The following is a 23,095-nucleotide window of genomic DNA, read 5'->3' on the forward strand; positions in this document are numbered from 1 at the left end:
AAATGTCTTATTTAAAGCTTTACAATGAAAACTCATGTAGAATGAATAGTTTTTAAAAGAATCCATGGTCAGCCGCAAAGCTATAAATTTTTTTATAAATGAGTGGAATTAAAGTTTCTAAATTTTGATATGAGCAAAAATGTCATTTTTCATCATTTTTTTATATAAGACAAATGAAATTTTTTAAAATTTACGTATAATTTTTTTTTTTTAAAAAAAAGCCCATGCAACCCCCTTACTCCGGCCCCTGCCCATGATTAATTAGAATTTAATGCCGTCACCTTCTTTCTCCGGCCGTTCGGCCATCTGAAAAAGTCTCTCTCATATTCCGTATTATTTTTATGTTTTCCAGATTTGGGGCAATTGACTTTCATACCCTGGACCAAATCTCCAAGTGATACAACGTATTTGTTTTGAGGCGGCTACGATATTTTCCTCTTTCTCTCTCTCTTTATGTGTAATGTGGACATAGGAAATATAATTTTAATACCAACTTGACCGTCGGTGGCATGCTCATCTCCTTTTCTTTTCTTTTGCTCGTTGAGTTGAGTGTGGAATCTGTGAGAACTGAGAATGATTGAAAGCGATGTTGGTGCAACTTGTTCTTGATTTTCTTTTACTCCTACAAATTCTTCAATTTTGTTTGCATTATTGAAAGAAGAAAGCGTGAGCGAATAAGTTAAAAAACTATAAGTATTTGTGAGATATCAATGCAAAATGTGTGTGGACATAGATATACAAAACATGCATCCAATTCCTGCTTGTACTAATGTGAAATGAATCACTCCATTTGACTAAAAGGACGAGGTTGGAGTCGGTTTGGTTGGACCCTTCTCAACTACTAAGTTCCACTAGAATGGTCAAAGTGGGCTGAGTGCTGGAGCATTGTCGGTGCTTCGGTTTGATCAGGGGTGAAGGTAGAAATTTTTCAGAATTAAAGTTTTTTAATTCTAACTATAGTTGAAATATCATTTTTCAAAATTTTTATATAAAACAAATGATTTTTTTTAATTTACATATATATATATATATATATATTTTAATTGAGGTGGAGCCAAGACCCATACTGATCCTAATTCCGCCCCTAGATTTAAAGGCTGTATTGAATACTATCCACTAGTAGAGGCATCACAACCTAGCACACTCCCCATATAAGGCCATTTTTGTCTTTTTGTTTGAGGTCCTCTTTGTGGTTTTTCCTATTATGTTTTTATGGAAGGAAGTTTGTCAAAATTTTGTGTATGTTATGAGCAACAAATGAGCCACCGGTGCCTGCCAAGTGAAGATGAAAGACAAGAAAAAGAAGCAACTGGGATGTGTTAGTGAGATCCACTGTGGAGGCAAAGAAGGCAAGCTAGGAGTTTCAAAGGCACAAGGAGCAACAGTTGGGTAGATAGACGCGCAGGTGGTCTGAGATATTCACACGCCTGGCAGAATGGAGAGAGATCTATCTCTCATGTTGCGTTGATAATCAAACAATTCATGAGGAGGAGGAGGAAGAAGAAGAAGAAGAAGAAATTTTAAGATCTAATTGTTCCTTTAAGTTGAAACTCTAGTATATAGATAAGCATACTACACATAACATAAAGTTTTAAGCAAGCCTTAACACCATCTCTCTCTCTCTCTCTCTCTCTCTCTAACCTATTGGGTTGCCTTGCCTTAATTGGGTTGCCTTGCCTTAATGTCCTTGAAAGAGTTTCATGGACATCAGGCTGCTGCTGTAAGGGTACACACAGACAAAGTTCATATTGGGAGAATTTAAACGCTCGTTCAGCTTCTTGGTCTTCACATTGTAAGAGAGGATGCTATCAGCAGCCCTTAGCAGCACGATGCCATCACCACAGTAACACAGTGGATGAAAGAGCTTCGTGTCCATCTCGTGCAGCTTCAGATGCGAATTCTTTCTCAGGCACACCATCTCATCACTGCAGTTCGTTGGCTTCTTCACTATGGAGTTCAGCAGATAAAAGTGATTGTCTACCACAGTCTGCAGGCAGACGCTGTACTTCATCAACCATTTAGCATCTGGCCTGCAGCTCTCTGCAGTCCATATATTCAGCCTAGTGATCCCCGTCCGCACAAAATAGAGGCTTCCCTCTGAAGCTCCAAGCCATTCATCATCCCAACATGGAGGCGAGTTGGAGTTCATGATCTTCTCCTCCACGTTTCCCGACGGAAACTTCATCAACCAGGACTCTTCTTTCTCAACATCAAAAGCGAGGATGTGTTCACGAATACACAGCCAAAACAGGATCCCACCATGAAAGACGGGACATGAATCAGAAACAGTACGGCAGACATTGGTTTCATTTGACATAGCCCATGCACCAGTTTGGGACGAGTAAATCTGGAACTTAACGTCATGGCAAGACTCGTATGAAGCTTCCCATTTTGAAACAAGGGCTTGGACGAGAACCACTTTGTAGTTGAAGGAGGGGGTGCTTATGCAAGGGTCAAACGCCAAACCAACGCTGGTCTCTGTGGAGAACCTGCTGGGCGACTCGGGATCCATGGGTGTTTCTTCTTGAATGGGTGGCGGAAGGGTGAAGAAGTCCATGTTGATGGGGTTCAGTATAGAAACGGAGCTCGAGAGGCCGTCATAGTTCCAGCAGCACAGAAGGCCGTTGCAGGAAGCAACGAGGTCGGCACCCTTCTGCTGCAGGAAGCCCTGCAATGAACTGGGGATGCCTGCTGATGAAGCGTTCCACAGGAAGGATCTTGAGGATTTGGAATAGATCGAGGCAAAGAACTCTTGTTTTGCTGTGCAGGAGTGGCGAGCCTGCTCGGATGTGAAGTGCAGGTCTGAGATTATGGAATTCCACTGCTTGCATATGATCTTGTATTGCAGAAGCAATTTTGCCGGGAAGCGTGATAGTATGTTTCTGTAGATGTCCTCGTTGAATGGGCAACCTTCTTCCATCGTGTAGATCATCTGAGATGCAAAAGAGATGATCAGTAAATGGATCTTGATTGAAAAACCAAGTGTAACAGTTAGCAAAATAATTCCAAGTTCAAAATCGTTCACCAACACATGCAGCTATTGAATGGTACTGGGAACCAGGGATGTACTACAGTACCACTTGACCCCGCCATTAATGGCGAGGAGAGGAAGTCAGCTTTAACTTCTTCTTTTTTTAATATTTGAAGACTTTTTAAATATACAAATACTTTATTTCTCAAAGCAAATTCTTTAATAGTTTTTGGCGTCTAGAAAGTGAGAGAGAGAGGGAGGGAGAGATCTTGTCGCGTGGATAAGAGTCCGAGTGGACCAGTGATTTAGTAGAAGAGAAGATAACTGGCCGGGTTAATTTTAGCTTGTCAAGTTCGAGTCCAGTTTTGGGCCAAGGGCCCGATTCGTTGATTTGTCAACAAAGTAACTACAAAGACATGGAAGTGCGCAGGAAGATTCACAAGGAAATTTTCCCAAAAGAGACAAAAAAAATTATGTTAGCGGGGAAACAGAGGTGACGATGACTAAAACGTAGCGAAGTTGACCACGGCGCAGGAGATGATCTGACGTCAAATTCTTCTCAGAGTAAACATGCACGAGAACTGCGGACTATATGTATGTATATAAAGTGAATTCGGCCAGCCGCCCAGAACACAGCGTCCGATCGATCTTGATATATATATATATATATAAAAGGGTCCTGACCTGCTTACGCTCCTAAAACAGAAAATCTGCAAATATGGTATGCGTTCTTAATGCCTAGACTGGCATCCTGCGTTCATCTCGAAGGCGTTATTTTTCGGCAAAATGAAAAAAAGTTCGCAGTTTATTTAAGAGAAAATGGATATCTTTGGCTAAGGATGGAGAGGGCTGATTCACATGCAACCTGCAGAACATCTACGCTCTATTCTCACAGAACATGAGCACACAACGATCAACTTTATACTTAAATAGATCTAGACGCTAAATTTCAGGGCATACGTCTACATCTACAATTAGCTTTACACATAAAGTGAGTAATAGTAAGAGCAAGTTGCAAAAGGTGTCGATTGGAAGACCCAAAATCAAGTCAGGGTTCTACTAAATTTGCAGTCTCAGCCTTGCCATGGTGGTGCTAATTTATTAGGCTTTGTGAATGAGTTCTGAACGAGAGTTTTCCACTTGAAAAATCGGTTTCTTTTTCCCGGAAAAAAGTCAGGTTGGTCTTAAGCACCCTTCCAAGAAAGGCCAAGATTGCAGAGTGACTGCAGTAGAAGCAGACTTAAAATCTTCACCTCATACCACCTGCTAATTCCTACCTGCTGTAATTAACTCGGAGAAAAAAACTGGAGTTGAGAAATTTACCGGTGCTAGATCTATCCTCTGAAAGCCAATCGAATCCAGTCGGCCGGCAATCAATCTTCGCCGGCGAGAGCTCTCCTACCAACTTTGGATTTACGAGTGCAAAGCACTGGAAAGGAAGAGAGCGAAGCAGACCTCTTCCTTCTACGGAGGTGCTCTGCGGCCTGTCTGTGCTTGCATGCATTCCACGAGCAATGGCTGCTGTCATTTTATAGCCGCAGAGGGCCACCGTCCTTGTCCTTCACCAGCCGTGGTCGACGTATGTGGGGAACACGGGGGTGGATGACATTAAACCCGGCCCCCCTTTCTATGGCATCTTTATTCTATTATCAATTAGCTTTTCAAGCCTGGACAAATGAATTGGTCATGAAAACGATATGATCATTTAATGGCGGGGCAATCACCGATTTCAAAAGCTGCATTCCAAGCAGCCACCAACCATCTTTATATATAATCACCCATTTCACTTACAAAAGTGATCACATTCATCATTATAGACACCTTTATTATCTAATTCACATCATTTTCTTAATGTTTTTCTCTCAACCGTCCAATGCCATGGATGAGAAGATCCTCGTAAGTGAATTGGATGACTTTAAATAGGTAAAATTACTATTCACTGAAATGGTTTAGACCATAAACTATTGTTAATGTCCCTTTGTTGACTTTTACTTAGAATGATTTTTTTTTTGTCATCTGGCAACATCTTGCAGCCGACAGATTTAAATTAATATATGTATGTGGTTTTTTTTTTCTCCAGAAAAACTCAAAATTTCTCTTTCTTACTTCTATCAACAACTCTCACGTTATCTTTGTGAGAAAATGTCAAGCTCTATATCTTATTTTAAATAGATACGCCATCGAGTTTCAAGTTGATTGCCTTTCCATTTGACTTGGTTGGGTCATGCTTCGGCTAAAGAAAAGTGATCAAGATAAGTCGCTCTTTGACGTTTGGAAGAAAAAATCATATGTGACCTTTCAGTGAATTGAAAAAGTTCAATCACGTATCTTCTTTCCACGACTAATTCGTGTTTCATCTTGATGGTGTAAAGGAAATGCAAACTATGAACGTCAGTTAATTTATAACCCACGCAGTAGACTTGATTACTAAATTAATAAGATGTTTCGACCTTTTATCGCGTACTGGATCCAGATTTTGTTCATCCGATCCGGTCAATATTGAAATTCGAGTTTGAATTGGATATCAATATAGCGTCCAAAGGTCAACCCTGTGACGCGCGCACCTGGGGCAGGCTTTGACTGTGCAAATAGACCCATCTTTGACTTTGCGACCGGATATGCTTTCCTTGCGTCTCGAACTGGTGACGTGACGTCCATTAATGGAGTGTGTTAAGTTCACTACTGGCTGTATGCGAACAGAGCCTTTGTGGACGAATCCTGTACATCAAGTGGGCAATCACGACGGATGTGCGCTTGCAGCTACATGGAACGACATGTCATGTGCGTGTGAAGAATGGACCAGAAGACGGATGGATTCTTATTAATTTTGGGCAAAAAATTCAAATGCATGTTTGTCATGACTTAATTTGGCAACAGATGGGACTATTTTTCTTCGAATTTTATAAAGACTCTTCCTTGCCGATCAAGGAAAGATCTTCAGGTTCAAACTCAAGACTATCAATCGAAGGACTTCCCATCTTATCTTAATTGGCAACCATCTAGTTATTGATCTTAAACGCAGTGGTTCCAAATCGCTTCACGTGGAATTGGTTGGTCTCCTCATAAGCTATATAATTTATGCTAATTTCCTGGGGTTAGGCATATAAATGGTTCAAACTTTTGTTGGATCTAGATTTTAAGGAATTTGACTTAATCGGATATTGTGTAAACACTTTTGGTTTGTCGGACATCATGATCTTTCAAAATCGTATTCATCTATGACTAGCATAAGATTACTACGTTATTCGGTGAGTGGGGAGGATTTAATCCCATCGTCCAAGTGAAGACCGAAGCCTTCTCCACTACTCTGTTTTTGTTAACGTTCTTTTGGTATCTCAAGGCAATAAGCATGCTATGCTTCAACTTCCATATGAGTGTCATCTCTTTTACACTATACACCACATAGAGTTGTCACTACAAAAGTTCAAAACAGAGACTAGCCACCTATCAGCCTCTATCCCATTTGTTGCGCTACCCCCCTCGAGAATAGATATACCTAATTCATTTGCATCCCTACCTCGAGCCTATTAAGTGACATGCCTGATTCATTTGCTTTTGGTATTTCAGGGCGATACGTTCATGCTGCAACTTCCATATCAGTGTCGTCCATTTTACACCACATAGAGTTGTCACTATAGAAGTTTGAAACAGAAACTAGCCACCTACCAGCTTCTGTCCCGTCTGTTGCGCTAGCCCCCCGCGAACAGATATATTTAATTCATTTGCATGCCTACCTCGAGCCTATTAAGTGGCTTGCTTGATCTTTGAAGTTTCAAATCATGACACCGGCAAGCCAATTTTCCATGCATCCAGCTGCGGAATCCACGAGGACATGAAACATGTCGTGCTTGACTTGTGAATGAGGCATGCGAACTTTGAAATAAAGAGCTTGTATATATAGAAAAAGCTACCTGATCTGCTAATATGAGATAGCTCCAGTGGATGGACAGATCTGTCAAGATCCAATTCAAGGGTTGCTTTCACCAGCAGGCTGGAAAGCAGCCGAAACTGGACCAGCTTCTGAAAATATGAGTAGCTTAGTCAACTGAAAGTTTAATATGATCCAAACTCGTTCAAAATTGCCAGGGAAAAACAAGCGGTGTAGGGGCCAATCGCGCAAGTTGGCTTTGATCACCTCTTGCAATTTTCTCTCAAATGGAACCCACTCCTTGGAGCGGTAGGTCTAAAGAAGCTGGAAAACTTGTTCATATATATATATATATATATATATATATATATATATATATATATATATTTATTTATTTATTTATTTCAGAATCACAAAGCTATCTAACCAAAACAAGTGTCTGATCCATCAACTTGGCCATAAACATATATTGAGTTAATCATTTATTGACTTTAATAATGGTTTTAATAATAAAAAATGAATGTTTCCGGAAATCGTATACGATCTTAGACAACAGAAATTGAACTGTTAATGGGATTTGGAAATATTTTACTGAATCCAGTAAGTCGTATTTGGATTGTTCTGGAGCAATGTTAGATAGTATTGAACTGCTAATTTAAGGGGAAGATTTTTCTTATTCAAAGTAGCAGTGATATACTATACCTGCTCTCCGAGTGAGTTTGAAGAGACACAATGAATAGAAATATTCTTTTAATAGTAGTACTGAACTGCCTGATGATGATTCTGGATCTAAGATTATTAGCTATCTCTCATGCAGTTTCTTCAACAAATTAAGCAGTCCAAAATTCCAAATTCAATGCCCATGAATGCAATCATGGCCGCCACTGGCTGGATTATGCGCCCGCAATCTCAATATATAATCCCTTGAAAATGGTAGCGAATATATATGAAAATCATTTTTTTTTTAGTGAAATTTGTGGAACAAATAAAAACCACGTGTAGGCCAATCGATTCGGACGAGGGATAAGATCTTTTTTGCCTTATCACTTGGCTCTTTTCTTTTCTCAAGTTCAAAGTATATACGAAGATCCAAGTGTGAAATCATCGCATTTTAATGGTTAGCCAACAGTTCCTTTGACTCATTTGTCTCGATTTTCTCAAGCATTCCTATTTATTAATACTAATGTTCATGTCGCGTTTGAAGAACAATACTTGGAATCTAATCTTGCAACTATGCATAATTTAAAATTTCATTTTATGAACATGTTTTTGCTTTTCCACTACAATCGACATGTATTAGTTTCTTCCCTTCCACTTTCACTCTGCTCAATCTACTTGTCAATTGAAGCATAGCAGGTGCCACCGAAACCAAACCTGCAATTTTAATTGCGGGGGATAGGAGAAAGGGTGAAGGTTTCGACCCTCTTATTAAATGGTAGATGAAGTATTTCTTTTACTCACTCAATAAAAAAATTGAGAATAGTAAGTTATCTAATATGTTAAATTAGCACACATTCAACACGACGTTAACTATTTTAACCGAGAATCTTTCAACGTCTGTTCCACTAAAGAGGATAGATAATCTGTGCATCCCCACAAATCCAAACGCCGGCCAAAAATTTTTTATTTTTTATTTTTGTTTGCTTTTCTTGTTTATGTTTCTTTTAAAAATAAAGTAGGTGATAGAGTGGGATAAAAAAGAACCCAAAAATCTCGAAATGAAAGTGATGGAACTCATTTACCTGTATATATTAAAGATTCATATCTGACAAGACAGATAGGCAACAGTTGTGTATAGTTTGTATTCTTCTTAATTAATTAATTAATTAATGAACGCAGTAGATAGCTAGTGGCGTTGGGTCGGTCCAGCATCACTCGATACAAAGAACTTCCACGAAGGAGAGTTGAACCGCGAGAATGATTGAAAAGGACATTGGCTTCGTTGGAGTTTATGGACGTCTTTTCCTACAGTTCGTTGTTGTTGGGTTGCATTCTATGTGTTTGAATATTCGCTACAAGAAAGGAAAGAAGCAACGAAAGATAGTGTCACACTCCACGACGAGATGTATGTGAACATGACTACAAAATTCTCCAATGGGCGATGCTCTTTCTCGCTCGCATTAATGTGGAGTGGATAAGGCGGATATCGAGTCAAACTCAACAAAGATCTGTCCCGGTGCTTCAAGAAAGTGCGGGGTAGAGCTAGAAACTTTTTATGAAGGGGGCCAAATTAAAGTTTCTAAATTTTAATAAGAGCTGAAATATCATTTAGAAAAGTAAATTTTTTTGAAATTTACATATAATTTTTTATTTTTTTTGAGGTCATGCGAGCCCTCCTTGGCTCAGGGACAGTCCCTGAGAGAAGGCACGATGAAAAGGGAGAGTGATAGAAAGAATGAAAAAGAATGCGAACAATTGAGAGAAAAGGAGTGAGATGAAGCAAAAGGAAAGAATGCCAATTAAGAAAAAAAAAGAAAGAACACTATCAAAAATTTTGAAAAAGGTTGAGGCGTGAACCGCACTCTTGAGGCGCGCCTCATCGCCAGGCATGTCTTTTCATGCCTAGATGTTTCATCTCAACGAGTGGAGGTAGCAAAGATGCACCTCGCCTTGGCATGGACAAAGAGGTGTGAAGTGTATGACTCTTGCAACATCGTTGACAACATGGCTAGGACCTAATACATTAAATACTTGAATGTAAGTATTTTAATGTTTTAAGTAACTTCAAATACGTAGATGTGTCAATATTTTTGACTTGTGAAGCATCATGGTTTCAATAAAGTTTTGCAAAGATGTACTTAAAAGTCTACTATAAGATCAAGCTTTGATAAAGCGAAAATGCATGCTAAACCATATAAGAAAAATCTCAACACATATTAGACGGTCCCTTTCTCTCTCTCAGTTATTTACTTTCCAAAAAATGTAACTGTACATGTGATACAAAATAAACATGAGTTTATAAACTTTCCATTCTCTCTCTCAGTTATTTACAGAAGTTCTGATCAACTTGATTTATGGATCAACTTGATTTATGGTTTAGAACATATCATATGTAAAATCAACTTCATTAACCCCAACTCAAATTATCGCAAGCTAATATGACCTCTCACCACACAACCTCACTCACTAGACCTGGGCAATGAGTCGGGTACCCATCGGGTACCCAGCCCGATCGGGTCCGGGTCGAGAAAACGGCCTGGTGGGCCAGGCCCGGGCTTGATGTGCGGCTCGGGTCGGGTCGATCCGACCTGTTTATAATTAAAAAAATAATTTTTTTTATTTTTTTAAATTTAATAATATGTATTTTATTATTAAAAATATATTTTATATTACTAAAAATTTATTTTATAATTAAAACATATTTTTATTACCAAACAGGCCAGGCCAGGCCAGGTCGGGCCCCGAGTCGAGATCCGGGCTATCGGGTCGGGCCCGACGGGCCGACCTTTTTTTTTTAAGTCAATGAACAAATTGTTGTTCACATCGGAATAAAAATAAATAATTTTAATTATACATGCCACTTTTTAAACCATCAATATCCAAATTAATAAAAAAAAACTTATAATTAATTCACGTAGTCCTCATATTTACTCAAACAGCATATTTCATAAATCTTATTAGACTGCGTAGAAAGTCTTTTACATTAAGCAAATATCATAAGAAGAACTACTCTCAATACGGATCATAATTAATCAATATAAAAGTATATTTCTATCCTCCAAATAATTTAGTCCATCATTTCTAGTCTCTTTAATTTATACTGAATATAAGAAGTTTTCATTGTTCAAATTTTCTTTACACATGGTGAAACCTACATATTAAGCTGCTTATTCCTGTTCACAACAAAAGACGTCTGTGTTTAAATTAATGCATTGTGATGTGAAAAAGAAGCTGCGCCAAGTATTGTGGCGATTCACGCTAAACAAACTTAGATCTTTTTTTTTTCAAGCGACCGGGTTTTCTACCACTTGACAGTATCCGACCCCTCATCCCCTTATGATACAGAGCCTGCTTTAGGTGCTTCAGGGCACCGCTTCCATTGCACTTCAACTTACCTGTTTGTAGCCTTGTCTAGTAATTATACATCTTAGCCCTAGTGACTTATACTTTTGACGGCGTTTGCCGAAGAAAAATATTTTGTGTTCTTAGACATATATTATTCGGTTCTAATAATGTCATGTTCTTGTTTCACAAGATGTCGTGTCATTATAACTAGAGTTCCATCAAATAACATTTATGAACACATCATTTTTAAAAAATAAATATACTGTTTTTAAGTTATGTATTCTAAAAACACGTATCTTAAAAACATAATGTTCTCCTTTTAGGAACTTCGATGTTGTCTGGTGAATTGTTATTCATTAATTTATGCTAACGCTGCACTTTAAGATCAATTAAGTACCCCAGAAATTTGCTGTGTTGGAGAAGATTTATATGGATTTTTCATTGGCAGAGCTAGTAATATCTGACGAAGGGTTTTTGCAACTTTTAAGGGGGCAGCCATTATGTAAATAAGTAAAAATGTAAGAAGCATTGGTATAGATTTTCAACAACTCGTTAAAATCTACGACCTAATATTTTGAAAATTTTTAATTTGGTTCCAGTAAAAATTTAGAAAAATACTGTTCAGGCTTGTAAAGATTTTGAAAAATACTATTCGGAGACTCTCTTTTGACCCGGCAAATGAAAAATATCTGATTGAATCCTTGAACATAGCTTTCAGATTTTTGTTCTTTTTTTAAGTGTAGCAAATTTGATGATCTCAAAACAAAAATCTAACTTGGCACGAAATGAGCTGAGCCGCGTCAGTAATCCTGGAGAAAATCTACCCATGGGGCTCCCGACGGCCGTCGATTACCTTAGTAACGGTCTCGATGACAGAACGTGAAGGCCTATCTGAATCAACTCTTATCGCACCCAAGACTCGCGTCCATGACGAGCGTTCGTGGCACGTACATTAACGAATTGGGGTTTGGGACAAACCAAAACCGAATCCCGAAGATGAATGTGGATCCGCGGATTGCCTTTCTTCTTGGTTCTACTATAAACTGTTGCTGCAAACCCAAGGGCACTCCCTTTCGGGCCACCACGATCGTTTCCTCCATCCCGAAGGCACTGAAAGGTACGCGTAGTTCTCCTGTGTTCAGTCTCCCTGATTATTGGTTGTTGGTGTCTGAGATTCGTTTTCTGGCAGTTTCAGTTCTTGGTGGCTCTGGGTCTTTCAAGTCTGATTATTGATTTTGGGATTCTCATTAATGAGTTGTTCATGTCTTGTTTGTTTGCGATTCTTTCTTCAAATCGACTAGCTTGCCAGGAACTGTACCCAGTGGCTTCATGGTGTTCAAGTCGTGAATGTTCACTATAGGTAGCTGAGCTTCGTACGCGGACTTCCGATTCTTGTTGGGTTGTTGTATCGCAAAATAGATTGATGCTTTTGAGGTTTTAATGCTGCACTTCTCGTTCTGTTAGCTTTTGTTACTTACGTGATTTGAAGTCGCTGACAACCAAAGGTTTGTACGGTCGTCATGGTTTTGAGTTTTTCCTTAGATTAGTATTCCTGAGTAGGGGTTCGTATGGATGTGCTGGAATTGCTTGCACAGAAGATTTTAGAATGCCATCATATCTGTGCCCTGCTTTCCGTGTGGATTGGAGATGTTAGATTTGAAAATGGATTCTGATGCCGTTAGTTTCTTGTTTTGTACGGGGTTATGCCGACCACCGAATTTATTGGACCTTAGAATACGAATATCATTCGACTGTGATATTCTGATCGCCGTTAGTTTCTTGTTTTGTACGGGGTTATGCCGACCACCGAATTTATTGGACCTTAGAATATGAATATCATTCGACTGTGATATGGACTGAAGTTGACATGCACATAACAGGGATTTCTAGATGCTGCCACCAAGTTGATGGCATATTATGATGGTTACAATTGCTATTGCTGTAGAGGCTCTATATCATGCTTATATTGTTTTTAATTTTGTCTCTGTTTATTCTTTTTGTGGGCAAAATGCAGGAAAGAGAGGAGTTTCATTTTGTGGTAACATATCCTCTCTGCTGAGGGTTCAAAATAATAGAACGGCAATGGTTGAGACACCAGATTCCCTTCATTTGAATAAAGATCCTTACCCTCCTTTAGAGCCATATAGTTCTGGATTTTTGAAGGTCTCTGAGAAGCATACTTTGTATTGGGAGCAGTCAGGAAATCCAAGTGGCTATGTGAGCTATTACCTTTTCAGTTTGTTTCCCCTTCTCATGATATGCTTCTTTAATTGAAGACTGATTATGTTTTCATCCTAATTAGTTTGGTTGCTTATTCATCTTAACTCTGTGATCTGAATTTGTAGCTTGTACAATGGATTTTCGAGATTTATCATTTAGTTCATATGAACATTGAAGTTATCCAAAGAATCAAATTACTTCATTATACCACTTACTCTGCTGCAGGTTTGTTTTGGATATGGGAAAATTAAACGGTTCTGAGATCTGAAATAATTAAAGAATTGCTAGAGTGGCTTTGCCTAGTTGACCTGGATCTACTTTAGTTAGGGATGAGATGCTGCTAGAACAATCTCCAGTGAAGCTTGTTGACAGTGTTTTCTCTTTATCGATGATTTTACTTCTTTAAGGCATTTCAAGCAGCTGTATTGTTTTGAATCATTAGAAGGCTTTGGGCAAGAATAGCGACTGAACAATGCTATAAATCCCTGGAAATGTAGAGGCTGCAAGATGGCTGTTAATGCTGGGACATGGTCAATTTATAGAATACATGAACATCAAGCTATCTACATTCTTGCTTATTTTAGGATACTATAAATGGGCACCTGTACTACTCTTTATAGGGGCTTGAAAGTGAAAGTCATAATCCCCAAAGGTGTTTGACATTGTGACATGGGCTGAGGCTGAAAGGTGGGTAGTTGTGATTCAACCTTTCTCTTGGCCATGATGATTTCCTATGAAATATGGGAAGAAGCAGAATGAAGAACATTGTATGGGAAAGAAGCAGAATCAAGAACATTGTGGTTAATGGAAAAAAAGAAAAGGAAGTGCATGTGGAAGAAAGAAAATATACAAAATAAAACCAATCGACTTGAACCATGTTCTATGTTCTCCTTCATGAAATTTGGAAGATTGGTCTTCAGCACTAGGCTATGGGATAAAAATTTTCAATCTATCATATGCCTACTTATTACAAATAACATTATTGGAGTCAATGGTTGTTTGTTGGATGAGTTCCATATGAATGGCCATAAAATTTTGTTATTTCCTGGGCATAGTGTGAAAATGTCCGCTGAGTATAATTATCGGAATCTGTAGCAAAATCAAGGATGAGAAGTACATAATGCCATATAAACAATCCATGCTTAAGTGGAAAAAGAATAGCACTCTGTGAAATAGCAGAGATTATGCAGGTAGCGGATGAGTGCTTTCTGAATAAAGTAGATTCAGTGTTTTTGTGCATAACTAATGAGGCCAATACAAAATATGCCATTTCAATGGGAGCATTGTTGTAGCATCATGAGTTTGCTGTGGGGCTGCTGTAAATGGACTACTCTTGTCTTAGGGATGCAATGGATTGGACATGGTTTTGGCATTTTGCTTTTTCTGGCAGTACTGGATTTGATTCCTGTTTTCCGATTATCTAAATCCAAAGATTCAAACCATTTATATCCCTAAGGGGCCGTTTGTTATTAGGAACAAGGTGTGAGTGTTCCGTGAATCTGCCCCAAAATTAGGGTGGATTCATGGAACACTTGAACAAGTCTCCCATGAATCTAGCCCAATTTTGAGGCAGATTCATGGAACACTTACATGTTGTTCTTAATACCAAATGGACCCTAATGCTCACATCTGAGCTTGGACAGGCCTTCCACACTTAAAAGATTAAGATTTTGAGGGCCCTTTAATTATTTCTACATTCCCTGGATGGTAATGATAGACTTCCACACTCTGTCACAAAAAACGTGTATTTAACGCCAAAAACACTTTTGCTGTATAATACCCGTATTATTCCCGTTTTTTAAAAAAAAAGGTCAAAAAACAAAAAACACGTATAATACCTGTATTACACGTTTTTTTCCCTTTTTTGCCGTTATTTTCCCGTTTTTGCCGTTTTTTATTAATTATTATTTTTTATAATTTTTAAGATGTATTAAATGTTTAATTTTTTAAAAAAATTTGCCGAAATTTTCCCGTTTTATTCCCGAGATATAAAACTTTGCCGTATTATACCCGTTTTTCTCCTCGCCGTTTAATACCCATATACGTTTTTTGTGACAAAGTTCCACATTGTATTTTCCTTTTTCTGCAGCCAGTTGTTTTCCTTCATGGTGGTCCTGGAGCTGGAACATCCCCGAGCAACAGAAAATTTTTTGACCCAGAACATTACAGAATTATTCTCTTTGATCAGGTTCTCTACCATCCCTAAATTCAATATGGTGCTCAATAAGTACATATTAACTTTACACTGAGATGACTCTTTGTTTACAGCGTGGTGCAGGAAAAAGCACACCACATGCCTGCTTAGATGACAACACAACATGGGACCTTGTTTCAGACATTGAGAAGCTGAGAGAACACTTGAGCATATCAGAGTGGCAGGCAATTTTTTGCTTATTTCCATGTCATTCAAAGCATACTTTTGGTACTTAACTGTTTATGTTAAAATTCTGCAGGTTTTTGGTGGATCCTGGGGGAGTACCTTAGCACTGGCTTACAGCCAATCACATCCTGACAAAGTAAGAAAATGCCATTCTGCCATGTCATTCTGATTCACCTTCAAGATAAAATTGGTTATGTATTTTGAGAAACTGTCTCGTTCATTTGTACCCCTTGTGACATTTTGACCTCCTGGCTCTTAAAATTCCTCAAGGTCACAGGCATTATTCTTCGAGGCATTTTTTTGTTGAGGAAGAAAGAGCTTGACTGGTTTTATGAGGGAGGTGCTGCTGCTATTTTTCCAGATGGTATTGATACTTGCTTTTTTGTCTGACAAGTCTTTAGAGCCGTTAATCTTTTGTGGTCTATGGATATGTTTTGTTGTTAATAATCCTTTCCAATGTGGATTACCTTCTCATATTACTTCTAAAAAAAAAAAATTAATGAAAGTGGAGCCCTCTACTCAATTGTTGCATGTGGAGACAGATGTCGAATATGTTTGTGTAGACTTTGCATGATCTTGTAATTGTAGTTGATGGAAATTTTGTCATCCTTCCCACTGGCATGCTTGATCAAGTGAGGATTTTGAACTTTTAAAGCATGTTGATGGTAGATCTCAACCTAATCACATGGGATTCAGACCCAGTTCAGCTAATATTTTCAGAGATAGCTGGGATTCACTTTCATTGATTTCATTATCAAGTCCAAGTCTTATCTGAAGTTCAAGGCACAACTAATTAGTTGGAAGTTCTAACCTAATCCACCCTGTTTCAAGGCACATTTACTTAGTTGAATTGCGCGACATCCACATCTTGGCAGAATCTAGACCTGCTTACATTCATTATGCCTTGTTTTCTTAATGGTTACATAACAAAAACAGGCAAAACTTGGAAACTAATAGAATATAATGCTATCTGTGTATACTTTCTTTTGGAAGTTATACTTTTCCTTAGGAGGCAAGGAAGGTGAAGATGTGGAGCCGGCAATTAATAGAATGTAATTCACTATCAGTCATTGTTGCCTAGCAGATAAGGAACATTATTATCTGGAACTAGAAGTTTACACGATCAGTGGTGTTGTTGCTTACAAAAGCAGGAACATATATAAAAGCTATCTGATATTAATGTTTTGAACGTTTTTTCACCTGCCCCATCAGCACTATATGAGAATTCTAGACTAAAATTAGAAGTAGCTAAAAGCATGATCCCTTTGCAGCATTTCTTGAACTGGTAGCAGTCTTGTAGAAATCATGTTATCATGTTCTCTTCTGAAGCTGAATATTTTACAATTTTAATAACGCCTTGCTGCCTATGATGCCTATTATTTAATTACTATGCTGTATGCTGATTGAACTTTTATATTTGCAGCTTGGGAGCCTTTTAGAGATTTTATTCCAGAGAATGAGAGGGATAGTTTTATTAAGGCATACAACAAGAGGCTAAACTCTGAGGACATTGAGATACAGGTCATAAGTCCATAACTATATTTCATCAAGTAGTTGGAATATTATATTTGCATGCATTCATTATTTATGGGGATTATGGCCTATGAACGTTGGGCCATAGTGTGTCAAATGCCACAACATAATTATTTTTCTGCCATAACCTTGTTCATTAACTTTACAGAAAAATTTATCCTGATACCAACACATTTAACTATTTTGCTGGCCATATCTGTTTGGGTTCTAGACAGGGGTGGAGGCAGGTGTGGGCAAGGACCCCAAAAAACTACATATTTTTATATTGATATTTCTAAGCTATTTTTCTCATTTACTATTGGTGCTCCTTAAGAATTTAAAATTTTATACTAGAATTTTCTGGCTCCGCCCCTGGTTTTGGAAGATAATGAAATACGCCAAAGGAAGGTTGGACCATGGAAACATTTTAGTAGATTCTTCCCTAAGATACAATAGCATCCGAAGTCAAGAACTACATTTGTGCATTGATCACACCAGCTTTTATTTCTAAAAATGTTAATTCCTATTTACTTAAATTTTACTTGGTTTTGTAATTTCCAGAAAATGGCTGCTAGAATTTGGACTACGTGGGAGTTGATGACAGCACATCTTCTTCCAAATGAAGAAAACATCCAGAAGGGGGATGATGATAGCTTTTCACTGGTGTGATTCTTGTACACTTTGGTTTAATTCATGTTATTGTGCAAAATATTCCTGTATGTTGGAAAGGCAATAATCAATTGGGAGAAATGTAAACCATGACATAACTGTTGGATATTGCATTCAAGGGGAGTGTGTACCTCTTCTTCAGCATGACCAATGTCACTCTGCCCAATAAGAAAAAAGGACATAATGGGCTTTGAATTTGTATTCATATATTTTAAACCTTCACTTTGTTCTTTAGAAGTAATATGACATCTTGATTTGGATATGACATCAACATATCGCCTGGAAATTCTTTACTAACTAAGTTATGATAGTCATTAAGATGCTTAGGATGATGCATCTGAACTGCTTAGTATTATTAAGCTGATTTTTTTGCTAATCGAGTAAGTCACATGCGTGTGGGTACAGGATCAGTGTGACTACAGTACAGGTTTGGACATGGAATTTTGTAAAATGTGGCTGCCTGGGTACAACACACACACACATGTATGGATCATGCATGATCCACAGAGTTGAATAAAGAACAATTCATAAGTTGATGAATTATGTGTAAAAGCAACATAATTTATAAGTTCGATAGTTCGTATATATAATCCCATTACATTAATGTTAAAAACGTTCTTTATAATAAAATCATCATAATAAAAATATAATCATTGTTCAAAATTTTGGACTGAACTGGGTTCAACACAGACCCGCCTCGAACTTGCCTAGTTGGTTTTGTGTACTTGTGTAAAAAAATGGCACGTTGACATGGGTACGCCAGCCATTATCATGTATCATGCTATTGCCAATGAGTTCCTATGAAACTCTCACTTTTTAGCTTTTAGATATTTTTCTAGCATCATCTGCACCACTTGTTAACTGTTGGCCAGTAATGTTGACATATTTTTGTTTCTTCTGTACGATCATCCATTTGTGCATAATGAAGGTCTGTGGTTTTGGAACTTGTGGGCAGGCATTCGCACGAATTGAAAACCATTACTTCATAAACAAAGGATTTCTTCCTTGTGAATCACACTTACTGGATAATGTTGACAAGATACGACATATTCCAGCTGTGATTGTTCAGGTATAGTGCATCAGTTCTTGAAATGTGTTCCTTTTGTAGCTTTACTTAATTGCTGGTGAATATTATCTTTACTGTTAATTTTACTACTTTCTAAGCTTGATTCTGGTCAATCTATGTTTAGTTCTTTAGGTACATCTATTTTCTAACTTCTTTCATCATAAATGCATATGAGTTTTTTTTTCCTTAGATTTTGTTGTGCTTGAAATTTGTTTTCTCTGGCTTGAAGGTGAAGTAACTCTACGGTGGTTAATTTAATTTGCACATTTGAAAGTAATAATCATAATGACTAGTCAATATTTGATTCAAGATGTTGATATGAGTGTGTGGTCAATGAGTGAACCATGAGAAATCACAAAATATATTGACGATGGAACCTTTGGGTTGCCCTCTGTTGTATAACTTCATCATTGGAAAAGTTTCTGAAGTCACTGTAGTGCATTTTGCTCCGAACACCGAGAACCAGTATGACCATTTTTAGATTTTCTATTGCAAATATGCAAAGGTTTCCTAATTCCCAGTTCCCATTTTTAGATGCTCTGATGCAAATATGAAGAGGTTTCCTGATTCCCAATTCCATGGTGTTATAAACTCAGAAGTTTCCATTAGCTGTAAATTGCAGTGGTTGTTATTCTACTACCCTCAGAATCATGTATACGGTATCTGAAAAAGTTATTGTTGTGAGATACGTAGGTGTTGTTTTGTTTTTTTTGCTTCTAGGATGTTTTTTTTAGTGTAACTGTTCTAACTTAATGCCTTCTTATAATCCCGTTCCGGAAGCTGTAAAATTTGCAACAGTTATTTCTATGGTGCATTTTGGTAGTTTTTCACTTATTGAATGACAAGTGGTGGTACTTCCATTTGTCCTTTTAATATATCAGGAAAGATCATGATATTACTACACAAGAGGTAAACAAGTATGTATTGCAGGGAAGATATGATGTTTGCTGCCCAATGATGTCTGCATGGGATCTGCACAAAGCATGGCCAGAAGCTGAATTTAAGGTCAGGATGTTGCATGTTTGTGCTTATGTTATTCATAAACTGCATACATGTTTCATTTAGTCACTATCCTTTTTAAATTTGAAAAGAAAGGAAAACAAAACAATATCTGAAGAGTATCAAGACTAGCGATGGTTTTGTTCTCTCCGTATCCTGACGTATACAATGATCTCAAGAAATAGAAGCAAAATTTGCTGCAAATTATGAAACCATTAGTTGGATTCTATATTTTATGTTTGACCTGTAACTAACTTCATTAATCCCCAATCTTTATTTTATAGATTCTTCTGATTCTATGCTTTCAGATGATTGGTATATGTGATTTGGTGTAAAACATTATAACGTGCAAGTATGTAAATTGGATGAAGATGAGTGACCAGAAGAGGGTGATAGTCTTTGTAACATAGATGTGCCAAAAAAAGGGGCTATGCCTGAGCCAACACAACTCAGGTGTAGGTGTGGCCTGGGTACGGCATGCAACTCAGTCAACATGAGTTGGGTGTAGCTGACCACATCGCCCTTTTATGTCCAAGTCAGATGCGCACCTGGCTTAAGTTAACATTGAGCAGCGTGCAGTCAAAAACCACTGGAAGCTAAATTTGTCATTTGGTGGTTTTTGTTTTCTTTTTTTTGAAAAAACAGGCATGTAAGACCCTTTTCATGGGGTTTGTTTTTCACCTCACATCCTCGCCTATTCATCACTGGCAGCCTCCTCCTCATCTCTCTCTCTCTCTCTCTCTGTGGTTTCGGTAGTAACTGGTTAACAACTCCATCCAACATAATCTGAGCCTTCAAAAACCCGTCAATAGACTCTCTTAATTGAATTTCGTTTTTTTTTCCCTTTGGAATCAAGCAAAAGCCAAAAAACAAGAGGGGCAGCAAGGAAATCAATCAAGAAAAAAAACTTGAATCCTGATTGATCCTCACAAATCTTGTTTCATATTACACTTGAAGATTTTATGCAACATATCGTACCTCATATGTCCCCAATCTTCACAGATAAATAGATGCAGCTCATTCTAGCATACCCCTATTGCATGCTCAACACAACTCCTCCAGTCTATTGTGTTCCCTTCTTTTCACTCTATTATGGCACTGATACCATATTTCATGAAGTTGAGGAAAACCCATACTTCAGAGAGGAACTATCATCTTCTTCTGTGTGGTACATTCTTACAACACAATATGGGACCGTCCTTTAAAGTTCCACACCCTCACGCCCTAAAGTAACATAAATTCTGGAGTGAAATAGCCCTAATTGAAAATTTATTTACAACAATGTATAAGACTACAAAACCAAAGAAGAAGAAAATATGGATAAATAACTCTATGAAATTGTTATATAACAAATTATATATATCTATATACCCCGTGGCCTCGCCACACTTGCACCCCTTTCTTTCTGAAAATTGCTGCACTCCCATCTGTGCCTGCACCTGCATTTTACACTTGTGTGACATAGGTGATGATTTATGTGGAGGCTGTGAAGAAAATTAGGGAAGAATTAGAGGAGATTAGGGCACAAAAAGATACTCTACTCCTGCTATTTTGATTTCCATTTCCATTTCCTTTCCACTGTATACAATGGAGGTACTTCCCTTAGTCAAGATGCCCCTGTACAAGGAAAATAAATGCTAAACTGTACTGCAGTTAAAAGAAAAGTATCCACATATAGAACTAAAAATAAATGTGAAGATTCATTGCACTAACACCATACACCTGCACCATTTGTGTGTGCTAGCTTTAGTTGTCAGTGTCTTGGTGATAAAGTGAGGCATGATGGAAAAGGTGTGGAGATCTTGAACTTTCGCTGGGCTCTCTGAAGTTGCAGATTTTTGGCGTGTCAATCGATGTTAAAAGCCCTCTGATTTCCTTTGTTCACTTTCTGCATCTTTATGTAATAGCTAGATTTGTCATTTCAAAAATATGTAGAAATAGAGCTTTGGCCAAGTCCTTTCAATAAATCATATATCCTTTAGCCAAGAGATATGGAATTTACTTTTTATAACATACCAGATGTGGCAACAATTGTCAGCCCTCTGAATACTTTACCTCTCATTCCAAAGGGAGGGCAGGGTATTATTGCAGACGACACTGGAGCTCAAAGTGTGATGTAGAAAGTATTTGAATTTGATAAACACGCCAAAGTGCTGGTTTGTTAAAATAGAAAGCTCTTTATGCCAGAGCAAGTAGCAATCTGTCCTAGGTCTTATAATGCATATGGAAGACTGTTTTTCTCTGAACTATTTGTTCAACAGCTAAAGTGTTCTAAACTATATACTGGCAGATAGTTGCTGATGCTGGCCACTCTGCAAATGAACTTGGAATAACAGCAGAGCTGGTAGCAGCCAATGAGAAGCTCAAGTATATCCACCAAAAGTAATCTCCAGTCTCCAGTTTCCATTATCTGGGTAAGTTGATTGTGGAATGGCATTTTTCTAATATCCAGGGAAGGATTTCTGCCATATCAAACAATGTAACATTTCCAATAGTATGTTGGAGAAGCAACAATAATCTGCCAAGCTTTCTCCCCCTATTGCTTTTACTGTGTCTCCTATATGCTTTGCTGCACAGCCTTTTTCTTTCGTCCAAGTGCATGTTGCTATGTTGGCCTTAAAAGGAGAGGGAATGCGTGGAAATGGGGAAATTAAGAAAAATGCAAGCGAAAAAGAGTTAATTTTCCATTATTCGAACTTTGTAAATGGAATACAGTTTCATATGTGTGCATCATCTTGATGGTTTTTTTCTTTTTTTTCTAAGAGGAAAAATTAGCTATGAAATGAAAACTTTGCTAGTTTTTCTATGAGAAAAATTTTCTTTTGCACCTGTGGCACAGGAAAAATGAAGGGAAGGGAAGTTCTCAAAGAGATGGGCGGGATAGAACGAAATAAAAGATCCGATCCATCTGGTAAGTGGGTAGCATTTAGAGGTTTTTGAGTTGGCTAAGGTTGAGTTCAACAGTAGGGGTGCATCTGTTGGCACGGCCTGGTAGGGGACTACCCAGTACCCAAGCCTGGTTTGCTTATCTATTGAAAGAAAAGAAAGAAAAAAATTGGATTTTATGTAGAAACTTTTACTAGTAACCATGACTAGTCTTTGAAACTCTTTTAATGCAGCAATCTTCTCATTTAGAAATATGAGCAATTTTATACCTTTTCTTCGGCCCCTTATTTTCCTATTTCTATAGGTGCCGTAAAAGATCTAATTTTGGAGAAATAGATCTTCCCCCCCTCTCTCTCTCTCTCTCTCTCTCTTTCTCTCTTTATATATATATATATATATATCTTTGCACAGTGCACCTACTTGGGTCCCATCGGCTCAGTGGATGAGATTGGGAGATATCCATTCCAAATTTTCATTTGCTTTTAGGTTGGATTTGGTTGTCAAAAATCTGATCCTCCA

At 37.8% G+C, this 23,095-nt stretch overlaps 2 protein-coding genes across 3 annotated transcripts; one reads left to right on the plus strand and one right to left on the minus strand.

Moving 5' to 3' along the window:
- Positions 1–1,539: 1,539 nt before the first annotated feature.
- Positions 1,540–4,459, minus strand: LOC116250981 (F-box protein At5g49610-like). The gene is made up of 2 exons (XM_031625008.1): positions 4,295–4,459; positions 1,540–2,932 (listed from the first exon to the last, which is right to left on the minus strand). The coding sequence occupies exon 2, from the start codon at positions 2,930–2,932 to the stop codon at positions 1,679–1,681; it is 1,254 nt and encodes a 417-aa protein (XP_031480868.1). The 5' UTR covers positions 4,295–4,459; the 3' UTR covers positions 1,540–1,678.
- A 7,200-nt stretch (positions 4,460–11,659) lies between these two features.
- Positions 11,660–22,833, plus strand: LOC116251439 (proline iminopeptidase). Of its 2 annotated transcripts, XM_031625717.2 has the most exons (12): positions 11,660–11,961; positions 12,859–13,061; positions 15,154–15,252; positions 15,333–15,443; positions 15,518–15,580; positions 15,715–15,808; positions 16,868–16,965; positions 17,518–17,619; positions 18,581–18,694; positions 19,622–19,696; positions 21,981–22,104; positions 22,530–22,833. In XM_031625717.2, exons 1-11 carry the CDS (start codon positions 11,772–11,774, stop codon positions 22,074–22,076), a joined length of 1,245 nt encoding a protein of 414 aa, XP_031481577.1. In that variant the 5' UTR covers positions 11,660–11,771; the 3' UTR covers positions 22,077–22,104; positions 22,530–22,833. The 2 variants fall into 2 exon arrangements, with proteins under 2 accessions (XP_031481577.1, XP_031481576.1); XM_031625716.2 differs by lacking the exon at positions 22,530–22,833 and having other exon boundaries at positions 21,981–22,380.
- Positions 22,834–23,095: the final 262 nt, after the last annotated feature.

The sequence above is a fragment of the Nymphaea colorata genome, chromosome 3 (assembly GCF_008831285.2).
Source record: "Nymphaea colorata isolate Beijing-Zhang1983 chromosome 3, ASM883128v2, whole genome shotgun sequence".
NCBI lineage: Eukaryota > Viridiplantae > Streptophyta > Magnoliopsida > Nymphaeales > Nymphaeaceae > Nymphaea > Nymphaea colorata.